General features: G+C 38.5%; 1 protein-coding gene across 1 annotated transcript in view; it reads right to left on the bottom strand.

Annotated features, from left to right (window-relative positions):
- mdga2a (MAM domain containing glycosylphosphatidylinositol anchor 2a) overlaps nt 1–17,883 on the bottom strand; it is a 246,608-nt gene extending 228,725 nt beyond the window's left edge. Inside the window, exon 1 of the mRNA XM_061247358.1 lies at nt 17,728–17,883. Coding sequence (XP_061103342.1) covers nt 17,728–17,800 — 73 coding nt within the window. The 5' untranslated portion in view covers nt 17,801–17,883. The remainder of the gene's footprint in view (nt 1–17,727) is intronic.
- Nucleotides 17,884–18,868: the final 985 nt, after the last annotated feature.

Here is an 18,868-nt window from a genome sequence, read left to right as displayed (position 1 = left end):
ACAACGTTTCAATAGCTGTTCACTCAACCACTCAGCAAATGCTATAGCCTAGGTCCACTTCCTCAGAGAACATTAGTCACTATTAAGGCCATGAACTCTTCGGGAGCAGACCTCCGCCAATCACCCTATTTCACAATCTGGGGGAAAAAAATCCATATTGATGTGCCCCAGACATTTTAATCTGTAGCGGTTGGTGCACATTTTTTTCTTGCGATTGGCCCCTTTGTCATACATAACTGAAGTCATTCGTTTTGTAGAGAAATGTCTTGGTAGTACATATAAAAGGTTCGCCACCAGCCAGCTGTGCAGTTTCCATGCCAAATTGGGATACTTTTTAGACTTAGTAGCGAGTAGAAAATCACTTGCTGCGGCTAGTGTTTTTGGTGGCTATTATTATAAGTGCATGGTCATGAAGCATGCAAGATTGTTTGGACTGTCAACCAGACAATGCAGTTAGGGTCGGGCCACCAGATTGTCCTCCCTTGTTTTATGCTATGGTACTTCAGTCCTCCACCAGCTAGATGTCACAATAGCATCGTTGTCAAGCCACTTCTCAAACAGTTATCCCATTTGCATCAGCTCATTTGATAAAGTAGTAATTAAGCAGACAATGGCAGACAGCAATGTTTACCAGTGAAAATCACATGTTAAATTCAATCTGATTGCTTTCAAATGTGGACATATAGTCATTTTTAATAAAGTACACATTTTGTTGTCGGAAAAACATTCATGACTCAAAAACAGCAAAAACCGTTTTATGTGGTTTTCTGTGATACTGAATCCTGGTCCAGGAGAAACCCAATAAACCAGGAGGCCTGAATGATCAATTGCTGTACTACTCAAGAGCTGAGTAACAACCAAAGCCAGCAGGCCCGCTGCTCTCCAAGACCTGGAATGAGGACCACTGGCTCAAAGAGATGATTTTCATGACATTCATGTTTATTTCATTCCTGAATCTCCCTACATGAGAAACTAATTGTTTTTATAAATGTCTCAATTAGAAACCCAAATGTGTGATTAGGCACCTGACTGTGTCATTGGAGTGCCTATCAGGACCCCTGGAGGATAAGCATTGAAATACAAGTTTAAAGCACATGGTGGAGACCATAGCGATAGGTTTCGGTGCTTGCCCAGCCCCCTCACCCCTCACCAGGTATGCCAGCATAATTAACCATTTTTCATATAGCATCCCCAAAGTTGCACTAAAATGCAGTAAAAGTATATACTCAGTGAGCACTTTATTAGGTATTTATTAGACTAGTTATGATGCTTGGTGTGTTCAGAGATGTTCTTCTGCATACCACTGTTATGATGTGAGGTTATTTGCATTACTGTCACCTTCCCGTCAGCATTGACCAGTCTGGTCATTCTCCTCTAACATCTCTCATTAACAAGGCATTTCTGTCTGCTCACTGTATAACTGAGATACTCAAAGATACTCACTGAGATACTCAAACCACTCTGTCTGCCACCAACAATCATTCCATGGTCAAAGTCACTTAGACCACATCTTGTCCCCATTCCAATGGTTGATATGAACATTAACTGATGCTCCTGACCTGTATCTACATGATTGTATGCATTGCACTGCTGCCATTATGTAATTGGCTGATTACATAATCGCATGAATAAGTAGGTTTAAAAAAGTGAAAAAGAGCTTGGTGAGTGTACTTGCATATATGAATATGCTACTAATGATGGGCAGTAAATGGATGTTTTGTGTCAAGTGTTTTTTTCATGTTCTTTCTCCAAAATTAAAATGAGCCAGCTAGTTTATGCCTAACTATTTAGCTAGCTAGGTCTGCCTTGTCCAGTGTAACGGCTAAATGGATAGCTGCCCAGTTGAAATTATATCAAGGAAGCCGCCGTTCTCCATCTCACCTGTGGCTTTATATATAGGGAATGTGTGGGCATAAATGGGGCATTCTTTAGGGACATGACCTTCACTGTGCATTCATGAAATGCTCCTGTTAAGAGGAATTCTACGAACAGATTGATAAATGAGACCCCTGGTCCGCCACTGGTCTGTAATGAGAGTAGTTACCTCAACAACTGAAACTTGAGCTGAAACTGATTAAACGGTCAAATGCAGCCTATGTAGTTGGACTATTATCATGAGGTAGTCATTATGATCTCTGTAGAACTACAATTTTAATACCCTTGAGAGAAAAGTGTCTTCAATCATCACCCTGAACACACTGGAATGCAGAATGAAGTCCCACCTCTGCAGAAGGAACTAGAACCTTAAGAAATCATTCACAGCTGCATGAATGCATTTCAGGGAAAAAGCAACTCACAGACAGAGGGAATACAGTGATATTAAAATATAGTTACACTGAATCCCTGGTAATCCTCACATTTCTGACACATGAGCAAAGATAGCTGGTGGAATTTTAGGGGAATTTCACGGTATTTAAGGGAATTTGAGATAGGCCATTTTGACAGAAAACTGACATGACTTTAGTTTCAGAGGAATTATCAGACAGCACAACATTGTTTAATATAAATGATCAAGGTCATAATTCTGTGCAATTTTCTTACAGAAATAGACAGGAAGTCAGGGATGGGCCAGCATGTTCCAGCTACACAAGAGGCAGTCTGACCATATTTTCTTTGAAAAAGAACCACCACCGAAGAGCTTTACAAGCAGTGTATTCAATACAAAGGTTATGCTATGCTTTCACCGTGCTGCATACATGCTTTATAAGAATGAAGATTCGCAGAACATCATCGCACACCACCATGTCAGCCAAAAGACATACAGCTGAAAGACCAGAAACTCTGTGTGATGCCATGAACCATGACCACTGCTTTTGACCGAATCAGCAATGAATTTAGACCCAAAAACAGACTTTAATTTCTAAATTAAGTGTTGAGCAACAGTAAAAAAAACTGCATATACCATACAGTACTGTGATCCTGCAGGACCAGTATTGAGGATCCCTGCTGTAGGTTATTCATAAAAAGACTGCAATATCTCTGCATCTTGAAAAATCTGTCAGATGGCAGCTCGCACTTGTGTCAAAAAAGATTTATGTATCACGGCAGCACAGGGGCTTTACTAAAAGGAGGAGTCAAAACCTTAAATAATAATACAGCACAGTGCCAAAGAGCGCAGTCAGTAAACTGAATCACGCTTAGGCCAAGATCCAAGATAAAATCTGCAACTGCAACGGAGACTTAATATATCATATGTGAGATTCACAGATTGACGCCAATCTGAGGCTCATACACCCAGTTTCTAACATCTCACACTTTTGTGACAATGCTGGCTATCCACATGGCTTTTGTGTGTGTTGCGTCACCCTCCGGCTATTCTGAAACTTCAGATCTATGCCACAATTTGCTTTGTCCCTTTTTTTTATTTATGCAGCATGCTGTGTTACATCAATAAATCTCATTCTTGCACCATTCAGAAATTTGAGACAGAGCTAATTCATATCAGAGCATGTACATCCAGCATGACAAAGAGCCTTATGTTTTTATAGTTTAGCACTGAATATCTCAATTTCTAAGTCAAAAGCCAACCAAAACTACTTTATATTTTTGCACAAAATATATAGTAAATATATCGACAGGCATTCAAATTCCACATGAGTTTTCTCAAAACTGCACCCAGATGTCCTGAAGTGTCCCCAAATCTCTCCAAATACAAAACATCTGCATATCTTTTTGTACAGACACATGTATGATCATGATTTTTCTATAAAAACAAATTTGTTGTTAAAAAAAAAGCAAAAACATTCACGTGTTTTATTCGCATATATGAGAGTATGTTTTTATACAGCTCTCTAAAGGGTTCAGAAAGCTCTCCAAAAAAGATTACTCAACCTAACGCCTTCTAACAAATCTGAAAAACATTTAAAACGGAACTTTATTTCTAAATTAGGTTAACCAGAGCCCCTTTAGCCAGTACAATTACAGGTTGTACAGCAAGTCCAAATCAAGTAATTATGCACACCTGTATATTAATTCTGCTATGCAAATGCAGCATTACTCCTAAACTGTCTGCCACCTGAATATGACAAATTATACCTATTTGGAAAGGGTAGAAGCATGTCATGTTTGACATTACTTTGGTAAGAACTGAGCTGAGAAAAACTTCTGAATTGTATATTTTGTCTCTTATATTGGAACATTTTGACATAGAGAAATGGTATCAAAGATTGTTAGAATATGCCTTTTATTATCTGAGTCTGTGACCAGGTCAGGGTTGCAAACCATTAGTGTAGCATGGGAGGGCCTGCTGTTGTATTACCCTGCATTGCAAAAAATAAACTGATATGAATCTAAACTGCTGTTCTTGCTAGCAGAGAGTCTTTTTAACAATCTAGCATCACCATTTTGCAGTCGTATTACGTTGCAGTTTTTGTTTTATATAAATATGAATGTAACAATAATTTGAGACATTGATGACTCAACCACAAGGGTCAGAGTGGATGGGGTTAAAAAACCGTGGTGTAACTATTGAGAATTCTCTTTTCAGGCCCACAGTGACATCATTAGAGTGGCCTTCTTCTACATGAGGAACATTTCTAAATGAAAGAAGATGTTGTCCCTCCAGGATGCAGACCAAATGGTACATGCATTTTCTTTCCTTACAGCTGGATTACTGTAATATTTTTGTTCTGACCTGAAACACCTCCAACTTGTACAGAATGCTCCTTACTAGAACTAAGAAAAGTGAAGATATCAGTCTGGTGCTCAAAACTCTACATTGGCTGCCTTTTAAATTTAGTAAGATTATGTTTTTAACTTATAATGTTTTAAAAGGCTCAGAATATGTCACTCAGTTGTGTCGAAGCTACAGATGCATCCCCCGCCTCCCCTCTGAACTGCAGTTTACTAGCTCAACTGTTACCAACTCAAACAATTTCTTAGAGTTTTTCCTCACCACTGGTTGAGAGTTTTATTCCCCACTATGGAGCTTTTTGCCTCATGTGTTATATGGGGGCTAAGGGCTGGTAATTCCCATTTTTTCCTTTCTTCTGTTATTATTTAAAGTGTCTTTGTGACAGTCTTCTGTGGAAAATGTTATACAAATCAAATTAAATTAAACTGAATTAAATGCGAGTGATCAATTCATTCACATTTTGTCATTTTTTACATGAACTTGTGCTAACTTTGGCTACTGCCAATGCAAAAGAAAGTTTTTGGACTTCCTGTTATTGACTTTGAAGGAAGATTCCTTCTTAGAAGGAATCTTTTTTTCCCTTTTACTATCATTTGTTGAGTCACTTGGGTCAAATTACAGTTATAGATTGTTTATGTAAATGTTATTATTATGTTGTTGCAAATCAGTGCAATTTCTGTTTGCATAAATATGGATGGATTTGCAGTTTAAAATAACTATAAGTATTGCATTTTGTGAATTTAAGATGAACATTACTTTGACACCAAATAATTTTCTGGAACAGAATGCCTGTGTTTCACACATCATTGTGAAAAGGAATAGACCGCATTTATGGTTCTCTATTACAGAATATCGATTGGGTAATGACTGCAGTGTGCTTTGCAGAAACATTGTTCCCAAGAATAGGATTCAATGGGCCTTTGGAGACAATCGGCATTCTCTCATGGCCATTTGCTTGTAGGGCACCTTTAATGTGAGTGTTAATGCCGGCCATTAATACTGCATGACAAATGCTGTACTCAAGGCTGGCAGCGAAGTTATTTTTACATGAAAACAACTGCTCATGAAATTAAATAAAGGAAAGAAACTTAAGTGCACCCTTCAGTGAGTGCACCTGTGAACATCTGTGAAGCCAGGCTCATTATCATTTGGACACTTTCAGCTGAGCCCGTATTGTTGTACATTTGCACAAGCATTTGGGGCAGAATTACTCAATACAGTATCTGCTTTAGCTTTATTTGAGGATTTTCAGTGCAACTTTATGGGTCATTGTAATGACTACGGCATTCAAGAGCATACAACTTCCTGACCATGTTATTAAAAGATTAAACATTAATCCAATCCAATCCAATTTATTATCATGATGCAATTTATTTCACATTGTTACTGTTCTATAGAGATATCTCCCCCAAGCATAATTCACACAAGGGATATCATATTACATGCGTAAATTAATGAACATGTCAGGGATGAATCTACTCATTGGAATTGCGAAGATTACAACAGGTTTGGGGGACAGTAAGGGTTGAATCCACAGATGAATAAAATTATTGAATTTTTGCCAAAGATAATTCCCTATATTTTAATTCTAAATGCCCAAACAAATCATCAAATGGAAAAAGGAGCACAGGAACATCTCATTCTGTCTCTATTTCTGACAGAACTGGTTTGCTCTACTTAGCCCATATCTTAAAACACTGGCTTAAAATTCCATTACCATAAAAAACCTGTAATAATGCACCTTGACTCTACCTGTCTACACACAGATTCCAGCTATTAGTTATTTTTTGGCATGGAATTTTTAAATGCAGGATTCCACCTGGTCATCTATGTTTTTTGAATAAAATGCAAGGGGAGAATGTCCAACATGATCTCGCACTGATTTTTCATTCCCTGGAAATCGGTTCACATATACCAAATCCTGGATAAGTGCTACCCCACTAAGACATTCAGAAATTGTAAGGAGAAATATAATAGATATAAAATAGATGTATTTACACATAATCCATGGGAAAACGGCAAACAAATTGTGGGCTTAAGATATAACATTAACAAGACTGAGACACAAAAACGCTTTGTACGTAATGTTCCAGTACCTCAGATTTGGTTGGGGAATTAGAATGTACTGATAACTTCAAGGGCTAGGGGCAGATGTTCAGATTTCGGAACACAGAGGCCGATTTCAGTGGTCATAACATTCGGTCACTGGTCGTCAAATTAGCGTGAGATCAGGCTGGAATGTCAGCTGGCCCAGAAAGCCCAGTTTAAAGAACACAATACAATTCTGTCATATTCCCTCTTATAAGAAGCCTCAAATCCCATCACAAGCTTTAAGTAATGGCATTGTACGCATCTTCCAGTAGGTCAGTATGCTAGTAGAGTAGCTAGTAGGCACTACTGGACAACAAGGAAGCAGAAATCCACAAATGGAGGTACAAATGGAAGTGTCACGCTACTGTTCATCTCCTGCAGTTGCATATTAAAGGAACAATGGTGGCTCTTAGCTACCACCATCAGTCTGGTATTTGTTTCAGTGACCTCTTGTTGCCACTTCATGTCCTTGGATGTGCCCTTTGATAGATCTTCCAATGTTGGGACCTGAGAATGGGCTTGACTCCATTCAATTCATTGCGCTGTAAAGGAGATTAAGCTTACTGAGTGTCAGAAAGGATAGATGACTGGGGGTTCAGTCCACACTAACGCGCAAAAGAGGGTTAAAAATTGGCAGCTACAAATCTATCATACAGTATGATTTATGGTTCAGGTCCATGTTATGCTCAACCACAACATTATTTCTGTTCAGCATGGACTGAAACTTTCGGACACATTTTGAAATGGTAGGTCTTGTGGTCAGTGGTTGGAAGAATGTGGTACGGACAACATCAACTTTGCAATGTTTATATTTGATAAGGAGCGCAATTATTTAAATGGCTTCCTACCAATTTTAGGATGTGTTTTTCTGTCCCAAAGTGAGAATCAAAGAAATATATCTCATATCACCTAATCCACAGCAAAAAGCCACCTATTGATCATTTTCAAAATGAGATCCATATGTCCAGTCAGTCAATGATAAGAAAATACTCAAATGAATACAGGTGACACATCCTCTATCATCCATGCACAAGACTTTATCCTGGATGTGTAAGTAATAAAATATATTTCATAAGACTTATATGCCATTGTGTCCCACAAATTCTGGAATACATCAGACTAAACCTACAGAATTCCACATTGCTCACATATTACATATACAATCAGGAGATGCTTGAATGAAGCAGCAATTGTAACTATTAGACCTTATTAGGCATAATGTCCTTTGGTAATACTGAGAAAATGGTCAACAATCTGTGAATAGTGAGAAAGATTTGGGCTAAAGCATTCATTTACTATATGGAAACTATTTTAAGGGGATGTTTTTAAGATAATTCAGAAAAAAATGTTTGAACAAAATACTCACAGTAGAGCACCGTTAAACATAAAATCTGATATTTGACGATCGAATTACTCAAGATAGGTTGAGCATAGCATATTTTTATTTGAGGTCATAATCATTTTACTGGGTACTACTGTATCCTATTACACGGGTTATGCAAATGATGGAACTGCAAAGGTTAATGTTCTGCAAAAAATATAAAGTTGATCAAACACCAATGTAAATGAAATGTACTGGAATATGTGTATTTCAAATCCAAATAAGTGCTTTATGAATTAAAGCTGAACAGAACATCAATCTCTCTGGTAGAATATGTGTGCTATGTACAATAACCATATGGCTGATTTAGTTACATATGAATTATAAAAACTTAAAAGAAAAAATGATACATGAAAAAATGATACATGAAAAAATGATACATGCATTCATCATTTATGGTCCAGAGAATGCACAGGAAAACTTGTATTTTTTGACACATATCTGTTTGATTGCATTATATCACCAAATAACACTTCAAACCTGTTTCTGCATTAAAAAACATAATGATTAGTAAATGTATTATAAGACCCACTGATCATTTATTTTATTCCCAGATACCCATAATCAAACCAATTTATATACTGTATACTAGTATTTTTTACTACCTTGTTCATGGATAAGGCACTTACTGTAACATCTGAAGCAATTCCCTTTTGGGATATGAACCGAGTTGTGAGTGCAGTTTCCAAACCGCTACACCAGTAATTTAATTCAAAATAAAGATACAAAATTGCTTTGATCCAGTGCCAATTTCTTAGTATACATCTGATCGTGTATGTGGTATAATATAAACATTGGCTTTTGCTCAATAACTAAGTAAATGAGAAGATGAACTTTAAAGATAAAATCTTGTCATACTTTTGAAGTGTGGGGAGAATATTTGTTTTGCAGTCCCTACTGCCTGTGGTGTTTAGCATTCAGCTTTGAGACTTCTGAAGGCATCACTGTCACTGCCATACCATAGCCGTGCTCTTGCTTGTCAATGCTATTTAAGCATTACTCGCTCCAGAGATAAGTAGCCTTTCTCCTGATTGATTCCACACTGTCAATGAGACTTCAAGGTACTTTTATGAATTATTTCGTAATACGCTTCCAAATCTTCAAGTTTGGTAGGAACACAAAGGATCAGGCATTTTAAAGCTTCCGTCAAAATATTTGGGGACAAAGTGATCCCTGAACATTTGGTTTCGAATTTGTCAAAGCCACACAACGGTTGCTATGTAACCATAGAATTGTGCACCAGCTAGATAAAACCTTTCCATCTGTCCATCAAATCATATCCCAGCAATATTATTCGGCCACACAAAGCAGCACCTCTGCCAAACAAGCTGTCAGATCTTCAGATGACCCATAACTCACAGCGGAGACGTTGGGGTAATGTTGTGGCTCCACTCCACCCTCACCGAGGAAAGCCACTCTGCTGTACAGGCTGCCCTCAAGCCACAGCCGTAAACCATGCAGTCTGCCATAAATCAATAATCCCATCAATTAACGCCTGTGCTCATACAAACAGATAAAAAATATGACTTGCGATCGCAGATGTTGACAACGTGGTTGCCGGTGATGTCAGTAGTAGTAGCAGCGTCCTTTATGTGAGCGCAGATGTCTACAGATGGCAGTGTGGTGTCCTGCTTAAAGAGCGGGGCTTATGAGATCATGTCTTAGATTGCATATGATGACAATGCACCTGTCATCCGTTTTGGCCACCCGCCATTGAGACATTCAGCAGAAAATAATCTGAAAATCTACTCAAAAAGCAGAGGTCGAACATAACCCTGTCCGACGGCCTAAATTATTTTGGAAATCCAAAAGATACTGCATCAAGAGCACTGTCCATGAAGTACAACAAGGTTCAAAGGTCCATACAACTAATTGATTAATTTCTTGAAGCTAACACTTGGGATGGTATGTTCCATATGGATGTACAAAATGTGCAGACACCAAGAGGAAACTGAGCCAACAGCATGCACTTAAGAGTAATCCTCCAGGAAAGAAGAAAGGGGGAACAAGTAGAGCAAATCAAAACATGGAGGCGAGACAGAATGAATTTCCTTGTCTGTACTTAAGTTGGATCTGGACAAAGATCAGCAGTTCCTCCCCAGCGGATTGCAGAATAGTAAGCAGGTGGGGGATCTAAGAGAGTGATTTTAATATGGTTCACCCTGGAAGGGAATGAGAGGGTCTCGGTCCATGGGAATTTATGAGGAAGCTGATGGAGGAGGCGCTGAGAGCCAGACTACAGAGTACTACCCTGACTACAGCTATCACAGGCAGAATGCATTTGAATAGCTTGGACTTCAACGTCTGAACTAGCCATGAAGAAGTCCCTTGAGAAATGCCATGTCTTTTAGCAGAGGCTTCAACATCACCCAGGAAAATGGCAGTGGGAGTAAAAAACGACAAGATAAACTGCTGAGAAAATGGTGGTAAAAAAATTTTGTATTGTGTATGCTTGAATGAGATATTTTCCCAAATTCTCTTTAGCAGTATCACTTCCTAAGTTGTCTGGTCAAACAAAATTATGTTTATAAAATGATATTGCACCGATTTTTCTTGCCCTGGAAATCAGTTCACATATACAGAATCTTAGTATGCCAATCCATGATGATATTCTGCAATTGCAGGGAGAAATAAAATAGATAGAAAATTATATATATTTAGACATAATCGGTGGGTAAATGGCAAAAAATTGCAACAACAGAGGTTATGATTAGGGTCAAGGGTTAGGGTTCATTTCAGTGGTCAGACTATTCAGTCACCGGTCGTCAAATTAGTGTGAGACCAGACTGATTATGAAACAGTCTCAATATGCATGTTGAACTCATCACTTTAGCTTTAGCTTGTTGTGGGCATGCTTGTTTTCGGATGGGGCATATAGAATACAGCAATTACATTTCCCAAGATTTCTTTATTCTGGTTATTCCACATTATTCTGGTTATTCCACTTTATTCCTGTTAAATTAAACAAAAGTGGGAAAAGCATATATTCTAAAGAATATATACAATTAACTGTGGTATTTTACAGACTATAACCCTGGCTCCATATAAATTTATGTTTTTTTGTGTTGTATGACATTACGATATCTAGTCTGCCCGGATACAAACCCATCAGTACTCAAAGCGGACACTGCTTGTAATACAGTTATTATGATTTGGGCACATAATTCATAATTCATCAACTGCTCCTATCACAAGTGCATTTCCATATTTGTTTTGGAAGCAATGTATTGCCTAATTGTCACAAACTACACTGGATAACAATGTGGTGCAATGCGTTTCTCAAAGGACTTCACAAAGGGAGAAAACACACATAACAAGTTATGTTAAGGAAAGATCCTAACCCAGAAAAGATCACTTTGTTTTTGCGGCACAGGGAAGGTGCAAGCAACTTTGAAATGACATTGAACAGATGCCAACTGATGCCATAAATTTCAAAAAGGGCAGGATTGAATTTGGCATCCCTCTCTTCTACAGCATTCAATCTACAGACTTCAACACCAAAACCAGATAATCTTGGGTGGGTTTCCCAAAAGCCTCTTAACGTAAAGGACGCAATAATGTTGTGAGATTTAATGCTGCAATCAGGGTAAATTTTAAACAACTAGACCACTTCACAGATGACGCCTAGGGTGGGTTATGTTTGGGGAAATGCCTATAATTATTTAGTTAGGATTTTTTTGTTTTAATATTAGTTTTATTTAGTTGCCTAAAATATCATAAAATGATTTTTGAAATCAAAATGGTAGTTTAATGACGACACAATATCTTCTCACATTTTAAACAGGTCATTCTTCTGTGTTGATTGGCTAAAAACAAGTTTGCTCATTTCGACATTGATTTATCAACTACTCTTGCCTTTGCAGGAATACGCTTTGCAAAGATGCTCTTCGATAAGTTCATCTTAAGAGGCCGTCTAATGACTGTGTTCGGGAAACCCATTCGGGAGAATGTTCATTGCTTAAGAACGTTGGAAACACACTTGTTAATCCTAAGATCTAACGATATCGGGAAAGCCACCCAGGAATGACCCAAAGAAGCCCTAATCATTTAAATGTGGAACACAGTATTAAAAAATTCTCAGTTAAAAATCAGTTGTTAGACTGTAAGTTAAATGTTCATATTAGCCTTGAATATGTATCACTATTACCGTGGAACATTGACATTGACAGAACATCTCTCCTTGCAATGCTCATTAAAACTCTGTAGTTGCCCTATTTTTCAGTCTTGATCTTAACTGAATACTAAACTTTTAAGATAAGGACATATACATGCTGATCAAAGATGTATGGTGATGGAACAAGTCTTATGACTTAGTGTATGTGATCACACAAACGCTTTCTTGTTATAACTATTCAGGCCAGGTTCACAGCAATACTGTAATTAATGATTAGAAATGTGGGTGTACATATTAATATATAACGTGAAATCGTATTTTCCGTGGGTGAAGGGAAGCTGAGACTTAAGTATCGGGTTGTTATTTCAAAAAACATTAGCTGCATTCATAAAATTAATACAATTAATAAAAGTCAGCATTATGAATGAGTTCAAATCATGTAGTCTTTTTGAAGAGTACTAATACATGGACCAGAGGAAGGATAAGTGCTTAAGCCCAACTGCTTAAGTGCAGGAAATGGTTAGCAGAGGAGATGGACAAAAATAGAATTCTCCTTTATCTTTTAAACCAGATCTGAAAAAAAAATTGCAAATTGTATGTTACCTGTGTAAACCACAATCAATAGTCAAATTTAACAGACAGAAATGTAAGATTTCCACTTTAAATGTTGCAGCACATATTTCTTAATTATTGCAGTGTTCAATTATTTAATACCTTCACATTTAACAAAGTGAGAACAATATGTCTTTTATCAATTGATTTTTCAACCTTAACTCTATTTCAGCCAGACAATGATGAATTAAGCAATATTTATTGAGGTTCAATGTAAATGTAAACTTTGGTGTCAGGGCTCTGCCTCTTATCACTCCCTGTTGTAAGTCAGCCAAAACAACAGGGAGTAACTACAAGTAATTGAAGGCATGATTCGGGAATAAGCAGGATAATTAAATCAAACGCAGAAATAGCATGCAATTAGGCAGCACAGGAGCGACAGCATAACAAAATCAGCAATGCAGCAGAAAGAGCCAGGCAGCACTATGGCTTTAGCATGTGGAAGGAGCCAGGCAGCAGGGCAGCTTTTGTATGATTTCCAGAGCAGGGCAATTTGAGCAATGTAGCAACAGCTAGCAGGCAACACAACATGGTAGCACAGCAGCAAAATGAGCAGGGGTCTATACGGGTAAGGTTGGTGCATTTATATAGCCCCTCCTTTTACTCGTAAGTGTCATGCGAGGGGGCAGCACTTCTCAAGTTGCCAGCTCCACAGGTTTAGAGGTTTTCATATCAAGAAACATCCATGACATTAATCAATTTTGTTTGTACCTTGAAAGCGGCCATCCAGGAAACCTCAGAATTGGTAGTAGTTGTAGTAATTTTAGTTGTTGTTCACAATTTTCTCTGTGAATACGATGGCGTATTCTGATTCTGATTGCTTGTTTAGATCATGGTAACTACCTTACTTGACTTAAGATACAGTTTAAAAAATGCCGAAGTATTCCTTTAAGAACACACATCTTTTCAAGAAAAACAGCAGGAGGGGAATATGCCACAGATGCTGTGAGAGGTACCATTCATGTTGTATTGTGCTAGTGGACTGGTTGGAGCTGTGATGGCATGGGCTGTAATACAGTATGGATGCAGACTACTGTAAGAGTTCACTGATAGATCCTTGACTGAGCGATACTATATAAACAACGGGCCTCATGCAAGAACCACTCATATGAACAGATTTGTTCCAAAATCGCTCATACTAATCATGTAAGCAATGCATTCCATTCATTTTCTTTGGAGAGGCTGGCAGTGCAAGACAAGCGCAGTGCTCAGGTACGTCCATCAATCCATTATCTGAACCCACTTATCCTGAACAGGGTCGCAGGGGGGCTGGAGCCTATCCCAGCATACATTGGGCGAAAGGCAGGAATACACCCTGGACAGGTCCCCATCGCAGGGCACACACCACACACCATTCACTCACACACTCATACCTACGGGCAATTTAGACTCACCAATCCGCCTAACCTGCATGTCTTTGGACTGTGGGAGGAAACCGGAGTACCCAGAGGAAACCCACGCAGACACGGGGAGAACATGCAAACTCCGCACAGAGAGGCCCCAGCCGACGGGGATTCGGACCCAGGACCTCCTTGCTGTGAGGCGGCAGTGCTACCCACTGCTGCTCAGGTACATAATGTATGGAAATTGCCAGTGCAGATCAAAACGCAGATCAAACTTTCAAACTAGGCATGTCAAATCAAATATGAATACAGATTCAGCAACTGCATTTGTAATTTCTCACATCAAATGTTTGTTTAGGAGGAATAACTGGACGTTTACCACAACCATATGCACTTCCTTAGCAGTGGACCACCTTGGCTCTTCACCTTCTTTGATTTGATTGTAGTTTTTAAAATCACTGTTTAACAAGTGACCCACTGATATATGTTTTCAGGCTGAAACTAAATCCACCAGTGTTTTTATCTTATTCTAGTGAATCCCAGAATCATTTTTTGAATATATGATGCTTGTATATTCAAGCAGTCTCCAAGGTAAATGAATGACTTCTACGCTGTCAAATCCATTACACACAAATTGGGAAACAATCATATATAACCAGATGATCAACCATTGTTGTCATTTGGAATATAATTAATTAGCAGGTATCAATTCACCGGAATGAGTCCAGTCACAGGTAATTGCTTCATCATGTCAATTATAAGTAACTATAATTTGTAATGAAATCTAACTTTGAATAATTGATCATTACCTGCAACTCTGGATGTCTTCAGGTGACTAGCTGTTAATGAATTGTATTCTAAATGACAACAAAGCCTGATTATCTTATTACCTGAGACTGTTGTCATTATTTGGAATTAATGTATTATACATAGGGTCTGATGTTATGCCAGCATGCTTGCGTTGCATTTTTTTTTATTGCTCATACTTTGAAAAAGGTATTTTCACCACCTATTAAATGTGGGTGTGTACTCCTAGTGAGGGAGTGAATTTTTCATTAACGATGGGGCATGGAGTTTGCCTTCATAACCTCTAACACAGTGAAACATCTGCCATCCCAGATTAATAACGACAAGAAAAAATGTTACTTGGTAGAAAAAGTTTCCCATTTTTTTCAGGGCCTCCGAGGAAACTGAGGAATATACTTTAAACTACTATTCTGTAACTACGGAGCAGACTTACAAGGACAAATATTGGAAACTGTATTGCCTTTTGTAAAACTGCAATGATTCAACAGCTATTTGATTTTCTGTTGTTATTATTAGACAATATGAGCATTCTTGTAGTTTACAATGTATGGTTTTCAATGAATAGCATGCAACATTCTGTAAAAGATTGATACTGTGTGCAATGACAGTCTATGTCAACATCACTGCCCACTGTCTTTCACATAGCTATACCATAAAGCATTTTTAGGTTTGACTAACCTTTTATCTACACAAGATAGCAATATAGCAAGAATCAAATATGATACAACTTGGGTGACAAAATAATGTATCTCCATGTAACTTTAATTTAGTGGTTATATAAATTTTAAAAAGATCTCTAGTATGCCGTACTTCCTCGTAGTGAAATGCCCAGCATTTTCGGGGCCATGCTGTACTGTACAGTATGTACTCTGGAGGAGTTTAACAATGACTGCCTTTGAGGTAAGAAAGTGTGGGCTTTTTTCATCGTATCCCCAAATTGTTCTTTAAAGTGTTTGAGGTAATTCTCAAAAAGCAATATATGAGCCCTTTACAACTGCTTCAGACAGCTTACAGTCGTATAATTAAGTTACATAACATATGAATCGAATAAAATGTAGTAGGCCTGAAACTACGAGAACATAATAAACGTGAATACGTTTAAACTATATCAACGAAAGAAAACAGAAAAAAAGAAAAACAACACCGCTTGAATAAAGTGCACATCGGTCCACCAGAAGAGGGGGAAGATAACAGCGCCATAATGACAGCTGAATTCATGCATTTATTTTCTCTACCTACTTGGTTGTTAAATCCCATGTTTTAAACCCAAATGACGTCAATTGGAGTATTGTACAGATGTCTTTCTAGCACGCACACCCCTATCAACAAGCCAAAGTGATGCCTACTAGCGGTATCGAGGTCTAAGATTTTTTTTTTTTCAGTTTGTCATAATTCTATAGCATAGCATGCGAAAGTAGTACTATCCAGAAGAATCAGCGTTTCAAATCACAATTTTTCAACTGTTACTGACCAATGGAGTTATTTGCCAAAGCACCATATTGTCAGTGGCATGACCCATTCTCTGGCGAAATGCATTCAGCCTCAACGCACAGCACAGGATTCAGCTGTGATGTTTTTATACCGTTTCTAGATGACATATGTGTGCTACGGCTAAAGATTAATAACCAGAATTTCAATAAGCAATGAATCGATTCGCCAGGCGTTTGCTATGTCAGCGTATCATTATGACACCGGTTGCACTTGTGCGCTATGCTTCAACAGCCCACTGGGCAGATTTCACCTTACATACAATATTGAAATTAAAGACATCGATTATTTGTAATAGAACGTGCATGCGTTCCATTCACAAAATCGGCGTTACCAAATTTTGATCGTTTAAAAAAAAAAAAAAAACACTATCATGAAGGAACCAAACCTATTTTCCACGCTGCAACATAAATCTTTCAATCGCAGATTTGGGCTTGGCATTAGTTAGTGCGGCATAACATCATAGCTGTCGATAACTCGAAATAGCCTACAATTTGGATTTAGTTGAAAACATTTTTTTTGCGTCTGTCGTATACCTTTAAAACTGAATCCCTCCTAGTTCAAAACAATCTGAATCACAAGTCCAACATTTTCCTCGAATCAATCTATAATCTAATTGTAGTTGATAGAAACAGAGAAAATATGCATCCAAAGAGTTAATCTATCTGACAATGACTATGCTTCAGTCTCCTCCGCACTAGGACACAAGAACCCCTAATAAATTACACGACCTCGCCGAAGGAGGAAATTCAATTCACTACTCTACAGCAAGCAGTTGCAGCTTTGCAATACTAATTAACATTCGTTTTAATAATGCAAGCACGGTAGATTTCCATGGTGATAGACGGGAAGCTGAATAAAAATTGAGGTTTTAGCATGCTTCAACATTTACCAATATCCATGATTCGTAATTTGATTTAAAAGTACAGTGCAATATGTGTTGTAGCCTACTCGTGAATATGTTCATGTTCCTTAAAACTGCAACCAATGTCCTGTATGCAGCTCAAATGGCATGCAGCACTGGTGCGAACGACAGCCTATGTATTCACGGCAATATGCTCAGTACATGTCACCTGTGGTTTGCAGAAAGCCGGTTTCAAGTAATTATGCTGACATACGTACATGCGTCCAGTGAAATGCGGTTATCATCTTATAAGGAACGGGTGTAAGAATCGGGAAGCGAATTTCCTCCTTTTTTACAAGGTCATGATCGTATTCATTAAAATTCAATTGAATATTTCTTTGCACAATCACTTACCATAGACTCCTTGGCAATAAATGCCTTCCAGAAACACAGTGAGCAGCCACAAGAGACCGAAAACTAAATCCATCTTTACGTGAATGTCAACCTATCCAGCTCGTCGGTGACGGGTCCTTCCTGAAGCAAGACACTGCACGGCAGAACTCGAATCACGGCAAAAATCACACCGTGCCCTCGATGATAAATCAAGGTCCTGAATTCAGTATTTAAAATAAAGAACATCGATTTCAAATTAAAATGGACGGATTACCAGCTGATTTTTTCATTCCGGTTGAAGGAATTTGTAATGTTCTTTAAACGGGGTTTGAAGAATTGGTTTGGAAAGGCAGGTGTACACAAGCAATGGATTCACAGTGATGGAGGAAAGGAATATTGTACGACTAACAAACCGAGAAATTGAGTGGGCAGTGCATTAACCTATAAATCAGAGTCCAAAAAACAGGACCTCTTCAGTTCTGATGCGTTAAAAGTAACAGAAGCTCCCTAGTGAATAATTATAGAAATACGCTTGATTGCAGACTTGACTTGCAATATCCACTGGCAACCCTCTTCTCCAATTCTAGAAGCTCCCATTGCTATACGTTGACAAAACACATCCTGCAAGCCGTAGTCCGTCTGGACATCCGTTGAATCGTCATACATTGCAGGTTGACTTTTCTCTCTTTTCCCCAAATATTCAGAGCGACTCTGGAGTCAAGAAAAGCGAGGAAGTTCCAAGATTCAGAGGCGAGAGGATTCGATGTGCTCACAGACACACCACAACTGCATCCTGGGTGTCCAGACGAGTCATCTCCGGCGGATGGGGACGGGTCCACGAACAGAAACAGATCGTGCACCTGGTATCGTGTAAGCTCCCCTCAGTACCTCGACGAGAAAGGAGAGTAGGAGGTGAATCTCTGGATGTATGTGTGTCTTTTTCCCTTTCCTCCACACAGTTTTAGGGGATGGATTGGTTGAGGGATGATCAGTCACGTTGCGCAATACGTGCTGAGCTGGAGCGCGGAGCCGCAGCCAGCCAACGACGTCAAGGAGTGCGTGAGTCCTCAGATCTCATCTGTATGGGAAGCAGCAAGCAATGTCAAACGGACCATGTGAAAATGGTACTGTTCGTGTAAGCGAATGGAAAATAAAAAAAAAT

The sequence above is a fragment of the Conger conger genome, chromosome 1, assembly GCF_963514075.1.
Source record: "Conger conger chromosome 1, fConCon1.1, whole genome shotgun sequence".
Lineage (NCBI taxonomy): Eukaryota > Metazoa > Chordata > Actinopteri > Anguilliformes > Congridae > Conger > Conger conger.
Note: the sequence above shows the minus strand (reverse complement) of the source record. Positions and strands in the feature narration are given on the sequence as shown.